At 42.6% G+C, this 26,204-nt stretch overlaps 1 protein-coding gene across 8 annotated transcripts in view; it reads left to right on the forward strand.

Moving 5' to 3' along the window:
- LOC134540050 (very low-density lipoprotein receptor) overlaps nt 1-26,204 on the forward strand; it is a 494,291-nt gene that overhangs the window by 436,326 nt on the left and 31,761 nt on the right. For 2 of the 8 annotated variants that reach the window (XM_063382497.1, XM_063382500.1), the window contains 6 exons: nt 3,886-4,002; nt 14,239-14,462; nt 16,264-16,528; nt 20,017-20,268; nt 22,910-23,210; nt 24,061-24,279. In XM_063382497.1, coding sequence (XP_063238567.1) covers nt 3,886-4,002; nt 14,239-14,462; nt 16,264-16,528; nt 20,017-20,268; nt 22,910-23,210; nt 24,061-24,279 — 1,378 coding nt within the window. Of the gene's footprint in view, nt 1-3,061; nt 3,140-3,885; nt 4,003-4,064; nt 4,242-14,238; nt 14,463-16,263; nt 16,529-20,016; nt 20,269-22,909; nt 23,211-24,060; nt 24,280-26,204 lie in introns of those variants that run through there. The other 6 variants (XM_063382495.1, XM_063382498.1, XM_063382496.1 and 3 more) reach the window with 4 other exon arrangements.

Here is a 26,204-nt window from a genome sequence, read left to right on the forward strand (position 1 = left end):
CCATCTTGCGACCAAACATTCAACGCACTGCCACAATACCGGTTATTGTGTGTTCAACTTTGAGCTCAATTTACTCAGTTGAAAATGTTTGTGGGTTGAACCATTTTTACATAACACCATCCAATTATAAACACTAAACCAAACTCCTTGCAAATAAGTTATAAGTAGGTACTGTAAAAAAAAATAATTTAAATTGTAATATACAAAAACGGTATTGAAAATTGAAACAAATATGGCGACACTACAAACTGTCAGGATATTTATTTTTTTTCTTACTCTCTACTTAGTTCCTTACAATAGCAAAACGTAACGTAATGTCTTGAAAGCTATTGCTCGGCAGACATAGAGGAATGACACTTAACAGTTTGTATATCTATGACACACGTTACATAAAATTAAGATATCTTTTTTTAACCCGTTTAAAATTTATTTTTTTTTAGACAAAAGATAGCCTATATCCATCCCCAGGATCTAATCTATCTCCTTGCCAAATTTCATTACGATCCGTTCAGCCGATCAGCCGGGAAAAGGTAACAGACAGACAGACAGTTACTTTCGCATTTATAATATTAGTAAGGATTAATGAGTGCAAATAAAAGTAAATTTACCGATTAAATTGTAGATTTCATTTCACTCCTTGTTTGTATCCATACAAAATAGTGATAATTAAATAAAAATGATTCAATTTTATTCATAAAAGTATGCAATCATTTCATCAATGTTTATGTCGTTGTCACGTTGAACTATCGTCCGTAAACCGACCTTACAGACAACCAATTTTTTAAGTTAAGTTAGAAATATATTTGTAAATTTGTACATTTACAATTTAAACCAACTGCATCGCCACAAAACATTGTTCGAATTTTAACACTGGGTTCGGATTCATAACCCGAACATTCATGCTTTTGTTTTGTTCCACATTAGTTATTTGTAAACTTGTTTCCTGAATAGCTTTCCAGTATCAACAGTGTGCATTAATAAGCACAGCAAAACAAAATAGTGAAATTTTTGGAATATTCCTTTCCGTGTTTTTTTTAAATGTATGCTTGAATGAAACAAAAATTTTAAATTATATATATTGCGCCAATTTTTGTTAAGAAATTCTCAGTATTATCTCGAAATACGTATTTCGTATACGAAAAAAAAAAACATATCCATGTGTTGTACGAAGTTACAATATACCTATTTATTATAGCCTTACAAACTATTTCTTGGCAACTGGTTTCTAAAGGAATCTTTTGTGGTAGTACAGAAATAAATTTGTTCGTGTAGGAGTAAACACAATATTCATATCCCGATGTAATTAGATTCTCAGACATGTCATGTTTGCTGGGTAAATATAGCAGAGCAGCATATGTTTTTGCAGTTATTGATCAGTAACTGTAAAAGAGTGTAATAGGAAACATTTGTACGTACAATTTATTCCTGTGAATTGAGCTTTTAACGTTTTGTTAATATTATCTTCGTTCATTTAGAAAAAACGTTTTCTATCAAAAAATATGCTCTAATCAAATTCATAAGACTCCACCTCCATAATCTACCCCTAGCACATACTTTATTTTACAAGTTTTGGTGTGTTTTTGTGTCGTGTTTAGTTCATTACGTTAAATCTTTACGTGAGCATTTAAAATTTACAGCCTTTTTTTTTTTCAAACGGATTTAATTTACGGCTCAGTCTCACCTGCTGTCGTTGGATTATTAGTTGTTTTTTTACATCCTAAAACCACACCTTGAAGAAATATTTCGACAACTATACCACCCAGCTGTGAATACATCGAAAATTAACTTCTACTCTGGGATCTTGACGCAGTTGAAGAAAATTTTACTGTGAACGCAAGGAAATAAATTAAAGTAGGTATAGTCTGTGTGGAGCTTAGGTGTAGTCACTTAATTCTCGTGACAACAATAATTATTACCTGGGTTTGAATTCTGGCTCATGTTATGCTGATTACGGTTTACCATGGTTCTCGAAATCACTCCGGCACAGGTTACTAAAGGCCATAGTTGAGTATTTCCCTAGTTTCATTAAATTGTGTGTTCATATTAACCGTCTTTAATGATCTTGTGGTCAACGAGACATCAAACAAAAAAAAAATTGAACTAGTCTTTCAGTGCTCAGCAGTGATGTGTAATATCTAACCTCGGTGCCGAGCAAATTGATATGTTTTCATGTTGCAAATACACTTGCAATACGAAGCTCCGGTAGATACGCAAATTGTGTTTTTAACTACATTTCTTGACGCAAATCACACGTAGTTTCCTCGCCAGCCGCTTAATTCGCAGCCGGAGCAGCTACGTCGACTATTGAATCATTCCATTTTGACTGAAATTTTAAACTATATAATGAAAGAATCCGATAAAAGTGATAAAGGGTTAAAATAAAAATACTAAACCCCGGCTTTGTACCTGATTTTTTTTTTCAAGGAACTTCATTGAAATACTGCCGATCTTGTTAAAATTCATTAAACAGTTGATACTAGAGTTTCCTTTTGGTTTTATGAATTTTGGTTCGCGCCATCCGCCACAGATGGCAGCACCGTGATTACATCTTTCCGTTCCATACGACTTTCGTCGCATTCACAAAATGCCTTAGGCTATACCGAGAGCTAAGATGTTACACATCAAAAACGAAGTAAACAAGTATCTGGCGATAAATTAAATTTAAGTAGAATAACCTGACATGTTAGTTGACTTTCAGAAATGTCGTTCAATACTGATGTTGTTTATAGTAAATCTTTTGCAAAATTTGGACAACATTTCGTGTAAAATAAGGGTATTTTTTGTACCACAGTAAATAATATATATTTTTTAAATTAGAATCGAAGGATAAAAGTTTTTGCCATAATCATTGGAAGTATGTGATCCAGATCTAACCTTGTTAAATATGCATGGCTTGAATATTCACCCGTGCATTTCAGCACAGATAAAAAATCATTCGTATAAGACACCTCAAAGCTATTTGAACAAACATTTTGACGTTGACAGCTTTCTGTTCTTATAAAACAAACATGGTTGGCTAGGCTAGATGTAGTATTTAAGGATTTGTTTGGTTTATTTCACAAGTATATTGAGTTGTGAAAGTAGTGTGACGGCGAGCGAGACTGCACGGACAGCAGTGATGAGGACCCTACAGTCTGTCGTGAGTGGTCTCTTCCTCTGTCCGGACAGCGCCTGCGATACCTGTCCGCCGCTTGCTCTCAACGCTAGGAACAAACCCTGTTGTTAATGAGAATACAGTAACACACTTTTAAGTTAGATTGAGCAAAATATAAATAACTTTCCAATTCAAGATTGATCCGAATTTGATTGATCCTTTTTGGAATAAGCATTACCTCAATTCTAGATGGATCTGTTTTGGAATAAGCATCACCTCAATTCTAGGTGGATCCATTTTGGAATAAGCATCACCTCAATTCAAGGTGGATCCATTTTGGAATAAGCATCACCTCAATTCTAGATGAATCCCTTTTGGATTTTGGAATAAGCACCCCCTCAATTCTAGATCGATCCCTTTTGAGATAAGCATCACCTCAATTCTAGATGGATCCCTTTTGGGATAAGCATCACCTCAATTCTAGATGGATCCCTTTTGGAATAAGCATCAGCACAATTCTAGATGGATCCCTTTTGGAATAAGCATCAGCACAATTCTAGATGGATCCCTTTTGGAACAAGAATGACCTCAATTCTAGATGGATCCCTTTTCGAATGATCAACACCTTAATTCTAGATGGATCCTTTTTGGAATGAGCATCACCTCAATTCTAGATGGATCCCTATTGGAATAAGCGCTACCTCTTTGTTCCATTTCGCCTGGCGTAAAGATACGCTGATTGGTTGTAAGCGGTGACGGGTGATTGGACGGGAGGGTGTGGCGTGCCGCAGGCGTGCGCAGATGCGACGAGGCCAGCTTCCAGTGCGCCCCCGGGGTGTGCATCCCGCGCGCCTGGGCCTGCGACCGCAGCGCCGACTGCCCCAACGGCGCGGACGAGGTCCTCTGCAGTGAGTATGCCGCACACCCCTCTCCCTTGTCGTGAACTTGGACCCGCCCCGGGGTGTTGCAGAGCAGAAGGTGTGCGGGCCGGACGAGTTCACGTGCCGCTCCAAGCAAGGGGAGTGCGTGCCGCTCACCTGGATGTGCGACGACAACCCTGACTGCTCGGACGGCTCGGACGAGAAGGCGTGCAGTAAGGCGGCCGTCTCGCATGGGCATGGCGCTAGCGTGTCTCGCGAGCATGGTGGTGAGGCTTACCTCGCGGCTTTTTGTCTTTCCCCCCACTCTCCCCCTCCTCTTACCTCTTACCACTTACCACTTACTGCTTCCACAATACGTGAGGTTTATTGCATGGCTTTTTTTGTCTCTGTTCCTCTCCCCCTTATCCAAAATTCTCATCTTTCCATCTCGTCCAGCTTCTGGAAGGCATGCACTTAGCACTTACTGCTTCCTAAAAAAATACGAGGCTATGGTTATTTTTGCACGTATGAAATACGTTTTTCCAGATAATTTTTCGAACCAGGGAAAAAATAATCGAATGTTTAATAATAGGAATTTTCTGATGCGCCCAGTTATCACTTGAAAGTTATTCAGGAAACTTGTTTACGAATTTTTTTTTTAACTATTGGAGGTACTGGGACAACACAAAGCATAAGTGCCCGCGTAAGAAGACTTGTCGACCAACCATGGAGGAATTGTTACTCCGTGGAGTGGGGTCTCTTCTAAATAATTGGTCATTGTTTGCAAAACCGTAGCTGCATAAAGACCAGTGCTAGAAGATAGTTGGTGCTCGGAAGGAACTCAAAAATTAATATTCTTAAATGAAGATGTAAACATCGCGTTGTCAAAGAATTAGCATTGACCTTCGTTATAACAAAATACAATAAATAAGTAACATTGCAAACACTAAACTCTCTGACTTAATTACCTCAATTAAACCAACAAACTTACGAAAAGGAAAGTCCATATTAGAGTTAGAACAAAAACACACTATACACTCGAAGTATTCGCCAATTATGTGTTTTTTTAGCTTAAATTTTGTACCATGCTTGTTTCATAGGTTTGATTTCAAAATTATCGATTTGGTCATGAATGTTATTAGTTTTCAAGAAAGCTAGTCTCCAGTTTTCAGAAAAGTAATTTTGCTAGATTATTCAAACGTAAGTTGACGCTTGGAAAGCAGCGTTTAAGTGCTGTGTGTGTGCCTTCTCGTATTTTGCTGTTTTATGTTTTTCTCTATCGCGTGTGTTGAATGATGATTCTCGAAGTAAGAATTGTGACTTGCTACTTTATTTTGATGTCGTTGACGCGCATTTCTGCGACTACAACGAAGCATTTGAATCCACGCATTGAATTTTTCTGAAGTGTTCTTTAAACCTTTTGCCTTTTAATTCGTGTTCCATGAGCAGTTGCGAAATTCCAGTGTTCGATCGCTTAAATTCCGCGTTTGGTTATATTCCAGGAATTGGTGTCGGCGGATTTCATTGTGTCTGTAGCTTCACTTAATTACTTCGCGTTGCAGCCCAGAAGACCTTGAAGATTTCCTTTATTGGTATTTTAGAACTACTGACTACGTAGCTTTAGCATGCATGCTTGGACATCGTATTACAGAAGCCCGAGAACTTCATTTTACGAACATATTCAGTACCGGGATTATAGTTGCGGCATTGTCACTACTTTTTATCATGGAGATCTAGGCCTTGCTTACAAAGAAGCTTCAAAATTATTTGTGTAAACTTTAATTAAAAATATGAAACTACTCGTATCATTAGGCGTGCCTTAAACTAAATCGATGTGCATGAGAAAGTTACCAAACGAACTGCTTGAAGGTGTTCTTGAGTTTACAAACTGCCATTAATATTCGCGGTCAGTAATGGGGATTGTGTTTGTGTCTATCATAACAGCAATTTTGTTGAAGGGGTGCACAATTATAGAAGGGAGTTTGTAAGTAAAAAAAGTCTGGCTCGTTTATAAAAAAAATTGCATGTTTCAAACCATTATGAGGAAGAATACCTTAAACCTGCAACAATATAATTTTTTCCATGAAATTGTCTTGTCCAAATGCATTCCCACATTGGTTTTATTTATGCGTTACCCATCATGCCCCAACCTTTCGTGATGGTGGGATGGTGTTTCCCCATTCATGTGCATGCTAACATTACACTTTATTACTAAATACACCAGACCTATACCGGGCACAGGGGGCAAGCGACAAAATAACCTAGTAGCATGGAGTAACAAATGTACAGTGCAGTGCTCAGTAGGTGTGAGGGATGTTCTGTACACGCTCTGCTGTGATTCATATATGCGTATGTCCGTAAAGTAATGTCCCAGTGTCGATGGTATATCAAAACAGTCTTAATTGAATCTATTTACAACAAATCAATCGTACATCGAATTGAAGGTAATGTAACCTAGGTTTTTTTATTGACAAATGTTCAGTATGTTCACCTTCAGTTATACGGCGCACATCCAACCTAAAGTCCAATTCTTTCCACACTTTGGTAAACACGTCCGGAGAAATGAATTCTCTGTGTCAACTCTGGCCAATCATTAGGTAGCGTCGGAACGTAGACACGATCTTTTTTTATAAAGCCCCAAAGGAAAAAAATCTCATGGCGTTATGTCAGGTCAACGCGGAGGCAAGTGAATAAGAGCTCTGTCGTCTCGAATTGCCTATAGCATCTGCGAATGTGTTTGCTACATGGGAGATCGCAATAAAACTTTCAACGAAACTCACTTTGAACTGGGATTACGCATTCACTCTTAGCAAATTGCTGAAAACAAATCGCTGTACGCTTAAAGATTCGCCATTTTACATAGATGGCGCTGTAAGTGAGAAAAAAAAAACAAAGCCGTTCTCGCGCATGTACTTATCTAAAACTGTTAGGTACTCTTTCGTTGTGACCTTGAACCCACACACTGTAATGCTTAGTTATTACTATTAAAGTTTATAACTGGGACATTATTTTATTGGTGAGTTAATTATGAAAATATTTGTGACTGAAAAAATATTTTTTTAAAAAAGTGAATAATTATAATTGTTCTGAATACCGCCTTCAAACCTTTTAACTAGATGAATAATTGTTATTTGTTTGTAGTTCGTAAAGCAAAGCTTTTTTAAAAAAAATTAAAAACTCAATTGTGTGATCAACGTATTTGTTTAATATAACACGTATGTATATATATATGTATATATATATATATATTATTTATATTTAAATATTAATACTCGTGGGAAAAATTGTGCAGATTTTTTACTGGAACGCCAGAACTTTTGTTGCAAGAAATTTGAATGTGGTGGGTTCATTTGCCGAAACTTTAATGCTTTTTTTTTTCCTTTTTGCATGAGACTAACATACTAAGTCAGTACATAGTTGACGTTTACTCTTCCAGTTGAACGGAAGGTAAGTTCTTTAATTTTTTCCTATTTTCCTATTTTCTCATTTCCATTTCCGTATTCTGTTGTTTTTTTTTTTCCTCCTTGTAGTGCAGCTTGCATCTTTGTGCATCTTATTTGTTACTTTTTAAACGTTTTGTTTCAGCAAGTGCCTTTGTTTATGCCTTGATTTGTGTGTGTATTGTTTGTTGAATTTGTTTTTAGCCGCCTCTTTAACCCAGCATGCCAGTTTTGGTTTTGGCATTTCATGTGGTTATTATAGATAATCTTGAATTGTACTTGTGTACAGCAAATTGAAAGCTTTTGTATTTCAGTATCTGGCAAATTTCCAGAATTCTACCATTAAACCTTTTTGTGAATTCTGGAAATATTTATCGCAAGAACATTGAATTTAAATGTTGACGTGTGGTCATACTTATGCAATAACCACGGATGTGTTGAAATGTTCGTAGTGCGAGCTAATATTATGAATTAAAACCAGAGAAGGGACATATATTTTATCTTAACCGTATGTTTTAAGTACATTATAAAATATGACGTTATCAATACGCAGTTAACGTCTATTTAAAAGAATATATTTAGGACCAAATTGGGTCCATCAAGGGTCGGTCTAGTTATTTGGAATAAAAATGTAAAGCAAGGTTGACTTTTTCATGTAAATTGGACGTGTTTGTAACATGTCAAATTTATTAGCTACGGTTTGCTTTGTTATTGAAAAATCCTTTGGACTCGATTTCCATAAACGCGGGGAGGTAGGCAACCGGCAGCTACTGCGTGCGTTGAAACATGCCTACCCATCAGGCGCGAAGGACTCTTCACACGACACCCGGTGTAGTGATATGTTTCCGGAAATCAGTTTCGCGACAGTTGTTCCTCGTAAAATAAACCCTTCCCTCCTTCCGTCTAGAATCTTGCCACAAATTTTCGTAAACACAGTGGATGTGTTTCCCTTGCTTACATTTTTTTCTCGCATCACAGATAAGGAAAAACAGGTTACATATATCGGGTTGTCCAACAAAAAAACCAGCAAATAGAATTCCCCGACTTTTCCTTGATTTCTTCAGGTCTGTTATAATATCTCACTTGTTAAAAATGATCTTTAGAAAACAACAAATAACAATTATTGGTATAGCCTACCTTCTGATGCTGCCATAGTCTCAACACTAATGCAGATTCTTCAATGTCGTCTAAATAAACTTACAAGTATAAATAAATCCTGCCATGTTCCTCCCACGACACTCACAGGCATCATCACAGACTTAATTCGACCTCGCATGCCAATATTTCTGCTTATAAATATTTTGGACATAACCAGCATTGCAATATACAGATGCTGAATCCAAAATGCATTATGCGTTAGTCCAACCGTCTTATTTAAGTCTCCCTGATCAAAACATGTATAGCCCGCTAATATTGTCAGGCCTCTATTCCAGGACACACAAATGTTTTAGGTGTTGAATATGCTATACCTTAACCCTAATCTCATTCCTAGTGCACGATAGTACACGACCAGTCCCTTATTTGTAGTGATTTCGGTGTCCTGTCCATTACCTATCTGTTGCCCAAATTCCGCGTATGTGCAGAGCTCACGTTTTTAGTTGATTTCGTCCAGATGGCGGACCCACGTCTGGCGTCATTAACTCGTACATGTTGACTTTCGTGAATATCGGGGGACGTACAAAATGTGTTGGTGCGCCAAATTAAACTTTTATAGTAGCGGAAATACCCTGGAACATATTCTGTACACTTTGATGGCCATAACAAGAATAAAAATTGGAATGAAAGTCGGTTTACGACATAGTTTAACGTGACAACGTCATAACAAAACATTGAAGAAATGATTGCATACTTTTATGAATAAAATTGAATCATTTTTATTGAATTATCACTATTTTGTATGGATACAAAGAAGGAATGAAATGAAATCTACAATTAAATTGATAAATTTACTTTTATTTGCACTCATTAATTCAAATGTGTTTATTACGTTAACGAAGAGATTATTTTAACTATAACTTTTATACATGTTTGCTATTTAACTTCTTCCAATCTGTGTAATTCTGTTGAGGATAGGACGATGATAGGAAAAGTAGGAAACGAATGGGAGTGTTTCAAGTTTAATGTGCCTCGAAAAAGTAAAAATCGATGGTTGTTCCAATCGAGTGGAAGAGAGATAGATGCGGCGCAAGCGTACAATGAGCGTAACGGAACACTGTGCGTAACGGGACAATGAGTCATCCTTTTTCGTGCGTGCAGCCGGCGTTCATCGATTTATTAGAAGTTAGTCACGTCAATAATCGTAACTTAAAAGTGCTTAAGAAATTTATTAATGTGGTTCTATTTTTGTGCGATGGTGCTGCTATGCAGTATTTTATCCGTAAGTTGTATCTGTGGCTGCTAAATGTCCGCTGGATTGCGTTTGAAACCAGTTTCTAGCCTCGCGCAGGGTACCGTTTATTGTGTCGATTTTATTCCTTGCTGCGATCTGGTGTGGACACGTTCTGGAATACGGCCCGCCAGTTAGGTTACGGTAGTGTCCCAAGAAGGCCGAACGTCTTTGAATACCGCCCTTAGATTTTTACCCCAGAATTTTTATATTCTCCTGAATTTCAGATTTTTTTTTTGACGTGATAACGTCTTATAAAATGATGAACGCCGGCTGCACGCACGAAAAATTGTCACAGTTCCGCCTGAGCCGAGCGGTGCAAGAACCGACACAACCACCGTGCGAGAAAATCTTCTATAATATCAAACAGGTTAAGGCGGGCTTTTTTAACTTATTGTTCGTGATTATATCTAAAAAAAAAATTTAAATTAAATTTGCAAAAACTGTAAATAATACTTGAAAATTAAAAAGCATGCAATTTTTCATCAATGTTTTTTTTATGACGTTATCACTTAAAATTATCGTCCGTAAACCGACTTTACAGACAATACCCCCATTTTTTTATATTCTGGACACGCTGATGAGTGTTTGCTGGGATGTACTTCAATGTAAAGCTCTCGCAGAATTTTTGTGCCGCTAATTTATGTCGCGTTATGCTGCCGGTGACGCGAATCTGAAGGATAAATCTCCCATCATGAACGAAATAAGTTGTTTATTTTCGACGCCGGATGCTGCAAGTGCGAACAGTAAATCAGCGTGGAAACGCACGGACAGCTCGAACGAGTGACGTAGTTTGTTTGGTTTTTTTTTTTTATTATTACCATTTCGGCGGAACGAGCGATCGGTGGCTTCGCTGAGCTGCGACGAATTAAACCCGCGCGGCGTGTTTATTTCGGGGTTTAATGCTGGGACTGGTGGTCGCTTGGTGGTGTTCAACCCCCCACCCTTCTCCCCTCGCCGGCCAATCACGGGCCAGCTTGTTGCCGTGGTATTCTCCGAATGACGCGTTTCAAAAACACATCCTGCGTTAATGTTGGCGTAATGTGGAATTTACTGCGTCGAGTATAAACGTTCGCAGGACGGATTTTTTTTTGTTATATTTTGGTTTAGAATAGCGTGTTTTTGTAATTGCATGACCGTATTGTTCAATAATAGGTTTTTTTTAATTTTTAATTTTTTTAACGGTTTTGGATTTACGCTTTAGCAATTTATTTTTTTTATCCCGTTGTCAAAAGTTTCCGCGGCCATGCGTATCCATTATGTTTTTTCACGAACTAACAAATTGCATAATGTGGTTGCCTATAGTATGCGAAATTTACGCGTAATGAAGTCCAAAGATTTAAAGTTTTTTTTTCTTATTGATATATGATTTTTTTTATAAATTAATGAACTTACATCTTTTAATTTTGGTGTGGTACTGTTTACTAGAATTTTTAGTCACTGTTGAACTTTAAATAAATTGTCTTGCAAGATGCTTTTGAGAAAACCACAAGTAAATTAGTTTTTATAGTAAGTATTCTCATAGAAATATTTTTTTCAGCTTTTTAAGTTGGGAATTATTTTCCGCGAAGTAGATTAACTGCACCTTAAAGCCTTCGCAACCTGCGCGTGTATTGGCGGACTATGACATGGCTTTTAACAAGGTTTAAATGCTCTCTTTCGTTTGGAATAGAAATAAACTTACAGTTAAAAAAAAACTTTTAAAAATTACGCCTTTAAAGTTGAATTAACTAAAAAATTAAAAATAAAATTTAAACTTAAGTATTTGTCAAACAGCCAAATAATGCACCACAACTCTGTATCTTGATATCATTTGTCTTAAAATTTATATCACTAATTTTAGGATTATGAAAAAAAAGAGCGCCCCACGCTTTTAGTCAAACTGAGTTATGGTGCATTATTTGGCTGTTGGACTAAAACGTATATATATTTTTTTTAGTTTTTAGTTCATTCAACGACAAAATCTGGTTTTATTTTAGTTTTTTTAGTGTATGTTAATTTTATTCTTTATAGTCTCAAAATAAAATATTTAATATGAGCAATACTTTAATCCCATATTTAGTATTCTCAGTTTGTTTCAATTAATTTTTAACAATGAACTTAAAATTAGTCATTAATTTTCACGTAATCTAGTCACTTCGGCTAATGCGTCAACATTACATGGAACTTTTCTCGTTAACTTAAAGCAATCAAGTTCTTCTACTTGGAGACCATAACTACATAAGCCTGCCCGGCAGCAAAGAGACGCGATCCCAAATAAACAACTGCATAATCTACAGTGCATCCTTGCATATAATGCACGGTAGATGCCCCACTCAGTATTAATGGCAAAGTTCGCGTTTCAGCAGTACAATCGCTGTATTTCGCTGGAAACTTAATGACTGTTAGTTTAATTATATGTACACCATCTGTGCCGAAATAAACACGGACTGATGGAATGTAATGGAAGAGTGGCCAGATAATTTCAGATATAGTACCCATATTGCCATTAATGAATCCCGGGCGCATTTTCCACCAAAACCCGACCTCTGAAACACACTAAATCACAAAGTATATATTTTTGAAATTTTCGAAATTTAAGGGCATTACGCCCTCTCCCCTTAACCTGGCACATTTTCCACCACAACCCGACCTTTTGGATGGTAAATACTCCAAATAGAAAAAACATGAGTTTTAAAATTTCCGAAATTTTGGGTCTCACAAGGGTAAGTCGACCCCGGGGCAAATTTCCACCATGGCCCGACCTCATGGATACACAAAAAGCCTGGTTATTACTCAAAGCTCAAAATTAGTTTTACTCTCTGGCACCCCCTCCCCCTTAAAAGTAAGGTCTTAAGTTATCAAAATATTGTAGTGTCAGAATTTTTATATGTATGCAAAATTTTAACACATTCGGACCTCAAAAAGTGGGTAAAAATTCAATGGAACGATTGTATTACATAGTCCATTCATACATTAATTCATACATGTGAAGCTAATAAAAACGTGGTAAATATTATTTCAGTTTTTTTTACTTTTACAGAACACGCAAACGTTGTTAAGCTTGCTTTATATATTTATTCAATATTAACTGGTTTCCGACCTATGGCAAGTTAACTAAGAATCGTGTTATACTAAAATTAGCTAAATTACATTTTACTAAAATGTGAAATTCAAAATAAGATGTCATATATATAGGAATACATTTGTTTTATTGTTTTTTAATGTTAGAATGTGTTATTCTGCAGCACGCAGCTATCATTTTCGTTTGAGAGATAACCTTCGGACAATAATAATTTTCCATCTATGTGTGTAATATTTCATGTACATGGTTCAGTATTTCTTTGCGTCTGGCAGAAAAGTTTTGAAATTTAAAAAAAGATGTATTTGCGTCGAGAGACTATTTTTTTCTTGGCTAAGCGAAAATGTCGATATTGACGATTGTTGTAAGCATTGCAAATTAAATTGAAGTGTGTGTGTTGCGAATTGACTTAAAATCTGATCTGTAAATATCATTGCACCTGTAAGACGATTAACGTATTTCGTTGTAGTTATGTACGTTACGTTAATGTGTTTAAATCAAGTTAGCATTAAATTTGCGGAACTGCTCTGGGTATGCAAAGCGGTAGATTCGTGTTTTTAACTTTTCAGTTTCGTGTTTTCTTTGTTTAGTAACCAAGCCTTAATTTTAGTCCTATCTTATTTATCTTGTTCGGTAATCCTTTTATTTAAGTATGTTGTCCCTCGTCAAATTCACAATAGAATGGTGCCGGCCACTGTACAAAATATTCAATTACGGTTTCTGCTCAACTTAATGTCCGCTCTCTCTCGGTAAATATTCCCGCGGAGGTTCACTATATGCAAATGTGTGGGGAAACTAAATATTCACACATCACGGTCAGACGTCCGAATCTACGTTCGTACCTTTTTTTTATTATTTATAAAGAGCAGAGGTTATGTTGGGTGTTTCGCATGAAAAAAATTCTTGCGTGAATAAGTTAATTTACATTATGATGCTCGAAATATGGAGGGGAGTTATTATATTTATAGCTAGAGACCCGGAAAATTCGCGGGTTCATTTCGTGTTATGCTAAAATTCCAATAATTATACCTTAGTGCTGCTTCTGTCATTGGTGCACTGTTAATCTGGAGGACTGAGGGCCAATTAGAGACCATCACTCATAGAAGTGTCGAATCACAGGCCACCCAGTCGAGACGACTCACAAGTCAGCAGCCAATGAACAGTTAGCATTTGCCCGAGTGTGTAGATGATATTGGATTCTATCCTGGAGGTCATTGAACCCGCGAATTTTCCGGGTCTCTATTTATAGCTGATCAGTCAGAGAAATAAAAAAATCGGTCGACTTGAGCCAGGGCCGTAAACGTGGCTTGCGGCGAAGCTGCACGAGCGACGATGGTAGGCGGGGTCCAGGGGCTACGCGCGTGGATCTCGCTGATGGAGGCGCGTGTTGCCCGCAGACGAGACGTGTCGCGCCGACGAGTTCACGTGCGCCAACGGCGTGTGCATCCAGCGGCGCTGGGTGTGCGACCGCGACGACGACTGCGGCGACGGCAGCGACGAGGTGTGCCCCGTGTCCACCTGCCAGCCCGGCGCCGAGTTCACCTGCGGGGACGGCTCGTGCGTGACGGCGCGCTGGCGCTGCGACGGCGACCCCGACTGCCCCGACGGCAGCGACGAGCAGGTGACCTCTCTCGCCGTCCCGTCTTCCCCCCTGGTCGCCCGTCCCATCTTCCCCCCTGGTCGCCCGTCCCGTCTTCCCCCCCCCCCCTGGTCGCCCGTCCCGTCTTCCCCCCCCCCCTGGTCGCCCGTCCCGTCTTCCCCCCCCCTGGTCGCCCGTCCCGTCTTCCCCCCCTGGTCGCCCGTCCCGTCTTCCCCCCCCTGGTCGCCCGTCCCGTCTTCCCCCCCCTGGTCGCCCGTCCCGTCTTCCCCCCCCTGGTCGCCCGTCCCGTCTTCCCCCCCCCTGGTCGCCCGTCCCGTCTTCCCCCCCCTGGTCGCCCGTCCCGTCTTCCCCCCCTGGTCGCCCGTCCCGTCTTCCCCCCCTGGTCGCCCGTCCCGTCTTCCCCCCCTGGTCGCCCGTCCCGTCTTCCCCCCCTGGTCGCCCGTCCCGTCTTCCCCCCCCCCTGGTCGCCCGTCCCGTCTTCCCCCCCCCTGGTCGCCCGTCCCGTCTTCCCCCCCCCTGGTCGCCCGTCCCGTCTTCCCCCCCCCTGGTCGCCCGTCCCGTCTTCCCCCCCCCCCTGGTCGCCCGTCCCGTCTTCCCCCCCCCCACTGGTCGCCCGTCCCGTCTTCCCCCCCCCCTGGTCGCCCGTCCCGTCTTCCCCCCCCTGGTCGCCCGTCCCGTCTTCCCCCCCCCTGGTCGCCCGTCCCGTCTTCCCCCCCCCTGGTCGCCCGTCCCGTCTTCCCCCCCCCCTGGTCGCCCGTCCCGTCTTCCCCCCCCCTGGTCGCCCGTCCCGTCTTCCCCCCCCCCTGGTCGCCCGTCCCGTCTTCCCCCCCCCCTGGTCGCCCGTCCCGTCTTCCCCCCCCCCTGGTCGCCCGTCCCGTCTTCCCCCCCCCCCTGGTCGCCCGTCCCGTCTTCCCCCCCCCCCCTGGTCGCCCGTCCCGTCTTCCCCCCCCCCCTGGTCGCCCGTCCCGTCTTCCCCCCCCCCTGGTCGCCCGTCCCGTCTTCCCCCCCCTCTGGTCGCCCGTCCAGTCTTCCCCCCCCCCTGGTCGCCCGTCCCGTCTTCCCCCCCCCCCCTGGTCGCCCGTCCCGTCTTCCCCCCCCCCTGGTCGCCCGTCCCGTCTTCCCCCCCCCCTGGTCGCCCGTCCCGTCTTCCCCCCCCCCTGGTCGCCCGTCCCGTCTTCCCCCCCCTGGTCGCCCGTCCCGTCTTCCCCCCCCCCCTGGTCGCCCGTCCCGTCTTCCCCCCCCCTGGTCGCCCGTCCCGTCTTCCCCCCCCCTGGTCGCCCGTCCCGTCTTCCCCCCCCCCCCCGTCTTCCCCCCCCCGTCTTCCCCCCCCCCGTCTTCCCCCCCCCCTGGTCGCCCGTCCTGTCTTCCCCCCCCCCGTCTTCCCCCCCCCCGTCTTCCCCCCCCCCCTGGTCGCCCGTCCCGTCTTCCCCCCCCCCGTCTTCCCCCCCCCTGGTCGTCCGTCCCGTCTTCCCCCCCCCCCTGGTCGCACCGTCCCGTCTTCCCCCCCCCCGGTCGCACCGTCCCGTCTTCCCCCCCCCCCTGGTCGCACCGTCCCGTCTTCCCCCCCCCCCCTGGTCGCCCGTCGCGTCTTCCCCCCCCCTGGTCGCCCGTCCCACCACTTCTCCCTCCCCCCTTTACGATATCTTTTGAATAATCAATTGAAACTATTATAACATTTTTATTTATTGCTTGCGTGATTTTTTTTAATCTATATTGCAGTAACGTAAGCTTATTCTAATATTTTTATTTAGTTACATGTATAACTTGAGTTGTTCATGAAACACCACAGACGTGTTTGCAGTGTGCGTGTGTGACGGTGCAGGGCTGCCCGGCGACCAACGCGACGGTGGCGCGCTGTCTGCCGCGCGAGTTCGAGTGCGGCGACCGGCTGACGTGCATCCACCAGTCGTGGGTGTGCGACGGGGACCGCGACTGCCCTGACGGCGGCGACGAGCGCAGCGAGGAGTGCCGCAACAAGACCTGCCGCCCCGACCAGTTCCAGTGCCGCAACCGCGCCTGCATCCCGGGGCGCCTGTACTGCTCGGGCCGCGTCGACTGCAGCGACGGCAGCGACGAGCTCGACTGTCGTGAGTCTCTCTCTCCCTCCCTGGCCTTCAGTTCACACACGAGTCAGCCGCCACCCGGAGTTCGTGCTCGCTTTTCTTTTTTGGACGGGACGTCTAATAAATCGATCAACTCCGGCTGCACGCACAAAAGTGTCCCGTTACGCGCATTGTCCCGTTACGCGCATTGTCCCGTTACTCTCACTGTCCCGTTACTCTCACTGTCCCGTTACGCTCACTGTCCCGTTACTCTCACTGTCCCGTTACGCTCACTGTCCCGTTACGCTCACTGTCCCGTTACGCTCACTGTCCCGTTACGCTCACTGTCCCGTTACGCTCACTGTCCCGTTACGCTGTCGGCGTGTGCAGTAATAATAGTTTGTTACAATTGACTGTAATCAAATATCTTATCAATTATATGTATCACCATAATATTTCAGTTTATTTATATGAAAACTTGTTCACAATTATATTTAAACTTCATAGCTAAACGCCAGTTTTTAAAATTAATTAAAAGTCATCTACACGTGAACTGTTTCGTCGACTGTTTGTAAAGTGAAGTGAAAAGTTAATGTGGTTTTCATTGCTTATTAGAAACCACAATTTCGGCAATAAAGGTTAATTATTCTTGCATTTTAAAAATCTGATTACTAGTATAATTTCAAGTATTTATTCTTTTATTATTAAAATAAAAATGATTCAATTTTGTTCATAAAAGTATGCAATCATTTCATCAATGTTTTGTTATGACGTTGTCACTTTAAACTATCGTCCGTAAACCGACTTTACAGAGAACCAATTTTTTTTGGGATGTAGCTTACTCATACGTCATACGCCGTTCTATCTCATTGTATAAACCGGTGTGGCATTAAATTTTGCGGTCGATCAGGATAGGTTAGCTACATTATAAATACTTTAAAACATTGTGGATGGTTGGTTATATTAGGTAAGTACAGCTACATTAAAAATACTGTAAACTCATTTTATGGTTGCTTAGCAAATAACTTTTTAATATGTAGCTATCCAGCGCTAGGCCCAGTAGTCATGCGTGACGATTTAGACCAGACACGTCCAGCTCGAACCTATACTATGAATGAGCAAGGGTGTAGAGAAACGAGGTGATGCCCTAGAAAATATACTGCGACCTCCTTCACGACGCGAGTGATCTAGAAAAACAAAAGAAAAAAACGGAGTTCTTGAGCTCATTAATTATTGCTCCCCCTTTATTTTCAACCTCTGCGAGTTTTTACACTCGGTTTTGGATAAGGAGCCAGTTTTTTTTTTTTTTTTACAAATGCTTCAGCGGGTTCTTCAACTTGACAAAATAATTATTCTCACGATGAATCTCTGTTTATTTTATTTTATTCATCACAATATTCACATGTAGAAGATTGAATGATTTGCTGGATTAACATGTCCAAAAAAAAAAAAACACAACTTTATTTGAACGCACGAGCGGCGAGCCTACACACTGCCGACCCGAGCATAGGACACGACTGTCTGGTAGTTGTCAGGTGGCTGTCTGTGACGACACACGTGTCTGACAACATCGGACATGCGGACAATCTCTCGCCCACGCCGCTTTTTGTTTCTGTGGCGCGGCTATGTGTAGGCTAGTCGCCGGACAGAAGACAAGCGAGCACAACCTCGTGTGTTCCGTGTTCCATCGACCATTCTCCTTTTTGATATTCCCCATTGGTGGATGTTGGAAAGAGATGATATTGAAATGTAGGAAAAAATATCGCTGTTTGTGTCTTGTTTTAAGAAACTAGTTTTTGTTCATGAAAATCACACTGGGAAAAGGGAACGAAAATGTTACAGCTTCTCCACGTGAAGTCATTAGCAACACGAACAAATGATCTTGCATTCTCTCTTGGAATGTCTTGTCCGTGGTTAGGCCCGGTAGTGGTTATGGGCCCCTTAAAGCGGTAAATGTAAGTACAAAATAAAATTATTATTTAACCATTGCCCGAAATTCTCGTGCTAGCGTATTTTTTTTTTTTTTTGCTTATTTAGCAATTGGCTAATGAGAAACTTAAAAAAAAAAGTTATCGAAAGGCAGGCAACCCAAATTTGAACTTTTTGCAACCAGTTATTTGGTGACGATTTTTCAGAATATAAATAAAACTGTGTACATAGTCCATCCTGTGAAGTATTCAACATTAGAAGTTTTCAGATCCCTGTAAATTAATGCCCAGGAATGATAGAAGGGGGAGGGGGGGGAGTTGATGTGGCTGAGGCACGGTGTGGATTGATGGTGGCCGAGGGACTGTGTGGCTGGACGTTGGCAGAGGGACTGTGTGGATTGACCTTGGCTGGATGTTTACCGAGGTACTCGGTGGCTTGATGTTGGCTGGTTGTTGGTCGAGGGACTGTGTGGACTGATGGTGGCCGAGGTACTGTGGCTGGATGTTGGCTGAAGGACTGTGTGGCTGGATGTTGGCTGAAGGACTGTGTGGCTGGATGTTGGCTGAAGGACTGTGTGGCTGGATGTTGGCTGAAGGACTGTGTGGCTGGATGTTGGCTGAAGGACTGTGTGGCTGGATGTTGGCTGAAGGACTGTGTGGCTGGATGTTGGCTGAAGGACTGTGTGGCTGGATGTTGGCTGAAGGACTGTGTGGCTGGATGTTGGCTGAAGGACTGTGTGGCTGGATGTTGGCCGAGGGACTGTGTAGACTGATGTTGGCCGAGGGACTGTGTGGACTGATGTTGGCCGAGGGACTGTGTGGACTGATGTTGGCCGAGGGACTGTGTGGACTGATGTTGGCCGAGGGACTGTGTGGACTGATGTTGGCCGAAGGACTGTGTGGACTGATGGTGGCCGAAGGACTGTGTGGACTGATGGTGGCCGAAGGACTGTGTGGACTGATGGTGGCCGAAGGACTGTGTGGACTGATGGTGGCTGAAGGACTGTGTGGACTGATGGTGGCTGAAGGACTGTGTGGACTGATGGTGGCTGAAGGACTGTGTGGACTGATGGTGGCCGAAGGACTGTGTGGACTGATGGTGGCCGAAGGACTGTGTGGACTGATGGTGGCCGAAGGACTGTGTGGACTGATGGTGGCTGAAGGACTGTGTGGACTGATGGTGGCTGAAGGACTGTGTGGCTGGATGTTGGCTGAAGGACTGCGTGGCTGGATGTTGGCTGAAGGACTGCGTGGCTGGATGTTGGCTGAAGGACTGCGTGGCTGGATGTTGGCTGAAGGACTGCGTGGCTGGATGTTGGCTGAAGGACTGCGTGGCTGGATGTTGGCTGAAGGACTGCGTGGCTGGATGTTGGCTGAAGGACTGCGTGGCTGGATGTTGGCTGAAGGACTGCGTGGCTGGATGTTGGCTGAAGGACTGCGTGGCTGGATGTTGGCTGAAGGACTGCGTGGCTGGATGGTGGCTGAAGGACTGCGTGGACTGATGGTGGCTGAAGGACCGCGTGGCTGGATGTTGGCCGAGGGACCGTGACTGGCTGGATGCTGGCCGAGGGACTGCGTGGCTGAGGGTCTTGGACGTGCCCGCAGCCACGGTGTCGCCGGAGTGCGACCGCCGCACGCACCACGACTGCGGCGGCGGCGTGTGCGTGCGCCTAGCGGCGGTGTGCGACGGCAAGCAGGACTGCCCCGGCTGGGAGGACGAGCCAAGGGACCGCTGCGGCGTGAACGAGTGCGCCGTGGCGAACGGCGGCTGCTCGCAGGTGTGCGTGGACACCCCTGCCGGCTTCTACTGCGAGTGCGGCCCCGGCTACCGGCTCGTCGACAACCGCACCTGCGACGGTGCGTCTCTCCCCCAACAGTCCTCTCATTGTTGCATTCTGGTTAAGTACCTTAAAATTGTAAACGTAAAGTAACTTAATACTGTTTTCTCTAGTAAACAACCTTGCTTCTAGGCAGAGGCGCAACAACTAAATTTCCAAAGGGGGGGGGGGGGGGGGAGGGCAATATACCTTTATATAAAGAATCATCGATCCCCCCTATTGAAGCAGTGGGTCCGGGGGGTCCTCCCCCGGGAAAATTTGTATTTCAAGGGGGAAAATGGTGCTATTTAAGCAGTTTTATTATCTAAAAATTGATTACACAGCACGTTCTTTGCCCCCATTTGCCCCCACTTCAAGGATTGAGGGAGGGGGGCCAAAATACCCTCGTTTCCCCCCCCCCCCCCCCCCTGTTGTTGCGCCCCTGCTTCTAGGGGTTCTTCGTCCCAAGTGGTAGATTGAACCGACTTTATAAATAATGTCTGCTGCTTTGCAGACCGAACAGTCCCGTCAGTACACTGACTTGCTGAGAGTATCCGTGTTCAGTGCCTCATATAGCTGGTAGCCTTGATGGATTCTGGTTAAGTATCTTAGCTTGCACGACATGCTCTAGCAAAAAAACCTTGCATTTCGAGGTTCCTTCGTCCCAAGTGGTAGATTGAACCAACTTAAAAAATGTTTTGCCGCTTTGCAGACCAAAACCTCGGTGTCAACCTACCGGTTAGGATTTAGGAATTTATTATGGAAGGTGTTTTGAAAAAAAAAAAATAAGAAATTTATTTATCTAAAAACACTTGAGTCAACAAGGGGTTCGTACACTTAACATTTTCTTCCTCAACACGCATCTCTCGCTGCTTTTTGTGGTTTGCGATTTCATGAGATTCCAGCTAACCTTGCAACTTATACAGACCAAAATACAAACTGCCTTCACTGAGATCACTCTTTTTTTTTCATATCTAAAGCAGAATGGATACACGCCTCATTACCCCGCCTCAATCCTCCTGCGTTGACCACTGCAAACCATACCACTTCTAAGCAACATAACCATGAAAAAAAAGATTGTTTACTATAAATTAGCCATAGACACAAGCAAGGTACTGTACTTTCAAAATGTTTTATGTTAAGCAAATTTAAATTTTTATGATTCCTGTACAGCTCCAAACCTAGTTACATTTTATTTGATGCACTTGCCTACATGGATTCTTTCACTGATTTAATGTACTGACATGAGATCATTTCTTCTTGGCCTGGATGTTTTTTTACTACAAAGAATCACATTATCTTGTTTAGATTCACTAAAACCACTGCTGAACATGAAATTGGTAATTTTTCAATTTAACCAAGATGAATAGCTTGTTTGAGATTTTATTAACATTACAAACCACTTTTACATTGTAAACAATAATTTCCATTGTGAAACAAACTACTTGTAAACCCTTCCAAATTTACTTGTAAAATCATTGTGGGATTGATGTTTACATGTTATTAGTAAAAATTCACTGATTGCAAGTATTATAAATATTATTAAATACCTAAGTTCCAGCACTCTAGAATTACCATATTGCGGACAGGTAGGCATGACCTTAATTTTCGTTTAACTTAGTGTAATTTACTTAGCAGTAAATAAATCAAATAATGTGAATTTCATAAGCTTGCAATGGTCTCTCTCTCTTATTCCTTTGACATAAAAAAAATGAGATATTTTTTTTAATTAGTTCTGGGCATGAATACAAATTTTTTTAATGAGGAAGAAAACATCTTGCATTAAGGGTCTTAGTAGTTCTGCAAAATTGGAATCTTTGTAAAACCTATGCCAGGTCATTACTTCTGATGTCTGTATTTTATTGTAAACAGAGAAAACATTCACGTAGAAAAGTTGTAATTTTTTTTAGAAGTTTGGTTAACTATCCAAATTGATCCTTTGGAGATCATGTTTAAAGTGAGTAACCTTAATACTCTTTAATTTATGAATAAACTATAAATAAATTTACGAGGATCCCTGCATATTTCTAATACTTTATACATTGGTTTAAAATATTCTGGTAACTTGATCTTCTAAGATAACTTTGTAAACTTATGGGTACAGAATTCATAAATACACATTCATTATCTTGCGTACTCCACGCCCAGTTAAGATAGTCCTTGTGATGTCACTTTTGGGTAAAGATGTATGTATTTTCAGTGGCGTCGAGAAAAACTAGAGCCCGGGGTCAAAAAATTTTGTCAAATCCACTCTAGAACAAAATTTATTTTCACACCCCATTAATTAAAAAAAAAGACTAAAAAGCTACCATGGCCATAACTTTAAACATGATCTGGAAAAATTGTATAAATAGTCAAGATTTCCGATGAATTTTACTTGGCAATTGAATTGTAATTTTTTTCCTATCAGGGTAAACTACCATAAACAAATATTTCGTAGCTCAACTGGGCACTGGGTATTTAGTCCTCTTCCCCCCCCCCCCCCGCCCCCCCCATCCAAGGGTCAATCACTCTGCTTGTGACTTTGGACACTGCCTTAAAGTTTTCGGAACGTGCCTCTTAGTACGTGGACGGGAGGAAATGCAGGCCGAAACGCAAGAAGTTGAGAGTTGGCAGGTGCTTGCGCAAGCGTCCTGGTGCTGCCCCGGTGCTGTAGCCGGTGTGGCTGTGCGGTGTTGCAGACGTGGACGAGTGCGAGACCCCCGGCTCCTGCTCCCAGGAGTGCATCAACGAGAAGGGCACCTTCAAGTGCCAGTGCGTGCAGGGATACGCGCGAGACCCGCGCGACCACACGCGCTGCAAGCCCATGGAGGGCCACGCGTCGCTGCTGTTCGCCCGCCGCCACGACATCCGCAAGATCTCGCTGGACCACCGCGAGATGACCGCCATCGTCAACGACACCAAGAGCGCCACGGCCCTCGACTTCGTGTTCCGCACCGGCATGATCTTCTGGAGCGACGTCAGCGACCAGAAGATATACAAGTGAGTGGCGCGGACCGTGGAGTTTGGCGTAGTTTCGGTTCCCTGCAAGAATTTCCGAAGATTTCCCAAGTTTTGCCTTTTGGTATGCCAAAAGGTTTTGCCTTATGCCACTTCAGCCGCTAAATCAGAAGTTTCCAATGAAAACAAGCATGTTGTTACTGACCTGACCTAACCTAACCCTTAGATTATTTTAATTTCAATTTTTGAGAGAAATCCGAAGTTGCAAGAACGTGGTAGGGAACCGAAACTACGTGAGTTGTAGGCTTCCCCCGTGGAGTTGGGCAGTTGTCGGCATACGTGATGCTGTGACGTTTTGGGTCTCGTTTTACCTCTCTTATCACCATATTGTCGCATCCAAGACATTGTGAAAATGGTGCTTGACCACATTTAATGATAGTTAGCAAGTGTTGTATTAGAATCTCTGTTAAGGCAGTCTCTCGCACTACAATGCTCCGATATTGTTCCCGACTTAATTCATGTCGCTGAATTCTCTGTGGTGTCATTTACATTTAACATTGGCTGTTCTTTGCTTGTTTTCTGCTGTGTGGTTGTGTGTTCATATTTCTGTTGGGTTTTCTCTACGACACAGCAATGGTGTGTATCCAAAATAATGTATTAATTGAAAGTGCACACCTCATTAAAATGTTACAAATCTATCTGCTGCCAGTGTAATTTGTTTAGTTTGCAGTGGAGATGGTGGGGTGTCTTACTGCGGGGAGTTGGAACACGCATGTGTGTGTGTGTGTGTGTGTGTATGTGTAGTTGGAACACGCATGTGTGTGTGTGTGTGTGTGTGTGTGTGTGTGTATGTGTAGTTGGTACACGTGTGTGTGTGTGTGTGTGTGTGTAGGGCTCCGATCGACGAGGGCAGCGAGCGCGTGGTGGTGATCAAGGACTCGCTCACCACGTCGGACGGGCTGGCGGTGGACTGGATCTACAACCACATCTACTGGACGGACACGGGCAGGAACACCATCGAGCTGGCCAACTTCGAGGGCAACATGCGCAAGGTGCTGGTGCGCGACGACCTGGAGGAGCCGCGGGCCATCGCCGTCAACCCGCTGGACGGGTGAGTCCCCGTGTTGTGCGGCACAACGTGGTAGCAGGGGCGCAACAACTGAATTTCCGAAGGGGGGGGGGGGGGGGGGGGCAATATACCTATTTATAAAGAATCGTCTATCCTCCCCCCTATTGAAGCTGGGGGGTCCGGGGTTCCTCCCCCGGGAAAATTTGTATTTCAAGGGTGGAAAATGGTGCTATTTAAGCAGTTTTAGTATATAAAAATTGATTACACAGAACTTTCTTTGCCCCTGTTTGCCGCCACTTCGAGGTTTCAGAGGGGGGGCGGGGATACCTTTGCCCCCCCTTCCCTGTTGTTGCGCCCCTGATTGGTAGGGCCATGCACGTTTCGCAAAAAGATAAGATTCCGAGACTAGCTGAACGTTAAAACACTGTAGCATCGTGTGTGTTTCGTGATTTGGGCGAGTTTCTTTCAGTTACATGATGATTGTTTTGAACGCGAATCGCAGTAATTCATTGCGGAAGCAAACGCGTGCTGAGCGGCTGGGCCGAACAAGGCAACTACATACTTCTCTTGCCTGACACCCGCCAATCACAAGGAAGGAACCGCTGGTGCGCGTATACCTTGTTGCAGTCTAATAGGCATTCAGCTTTACTCGTGAAAAATGCCTGCCCCTAAGCATTTGTAATAGACGTATTTCACCTTTCCATTTCTAATTACCTGGTTTCTGATTTTTTTTTAAATTTTTAATTAGTTCTGATATTTATTTTTGTATACATTCGACTGTCGTGAGCCAGTAGGTATTCTCGGATGCAAAAAAAAAAATTTCCGCGTATATTCGTTGTCAGTGCTCATTGGCAGATAGCTGTCCCAGCATCTGTGTCTGTGTCATGTGTTACACTCATATGTGAGGAGTATAAGCCTAAATGGAAAAAATAAATAAAATTAAATAAAACTTCTGATAACCTCTCTGGCCACTTGCAGAGATTCTGATGTTGGGAGATGTTAAGCTTAAGTTAATTTGATTATTCTGTTATGTCAGGGTTGGAACACAGACAACCTTACAGTGGAACCTCATTAACAGCAGTCCTCTTAGTACAAAACTCTCATTAATACAAATTGTTTTCACAGTGCCTAGAAATCATATAGGTGTTAGAGTACCTACTAAGTAATTTGTTTAATACTAAAGAATGGTTTTTTGTTCCAAGGATAGACTTATCAAAAAGGATAGTTAATAAAATATCCCTGAGTAATGTAAAGAAACAATGTGAAGGTTCAACTAAAATAATAGGTACTGATGCCATTACTTCGGCTTATTTTAGGTTGGGGAAAAGAACTTGGAAATCTTATTCTTGCAAATTGATTGTAGTATGTCTTTTTGTAGGTAATAATTTATACCTTTGCTTTATCTTCTGTCTTAAATCCTTTTGAATGTAGTATGGGGAGAAAATAATTTTTTTTTTTTTACATGGCTGTAGTCATCCTAAAGTTGAATTAAACAATACCTTAAGAAAAGTTTATTTTGCAGTATAAAATTGTGTGAAAGTTTTAACTTTATTTGAATTAGATCGAAAAGTTAAATAAAATTTGTGATTTAATTTTATAATAGTTTGGTTAATACAAACATCGTTATTGCAAAGTGACAAAATTATGGTCCCTTCAGGTTTTTATTGATAAGGTTAGCAGTTTCCAACCCACAGAACACTTGGAAAATGTTTTAGATTATGGTTTTCAGTGGTTTCCCCATAATCACTAAGAAAATTTTAGAATGTTTTCTTTCATTAGGCTATGATCATTTGCTGTCCCAATATCATGTGTAAATATCTCTGTGTGTATATCGCTGTGTGTTAACCTCCCCAAAGACCTTGTTTTCAAAGACCTAAAGCCTCTGTAAAAAAAAAAAAAACTTTACATCTCCTCTTCTTGTCCTCATGACTTGGATTTCAAATTGAGACGAACCAGAATTTTATTTA

Source organism: Bacillus rossius, chromosome 16 (assembly GCF_032445375.1).
Source record: "Bacillus rossius redtenbacheri isolate Brsri chromosome 16, Brsri_v3, whole genome shotgun sequence".
NCBI classification, from domain to species: domain Eukaryota; kingdom Metazoa; phylum Arthropoda; class Insecta; order Phasmatodea; family Bacillidae; genus Bacillus; species Bacillus rossius.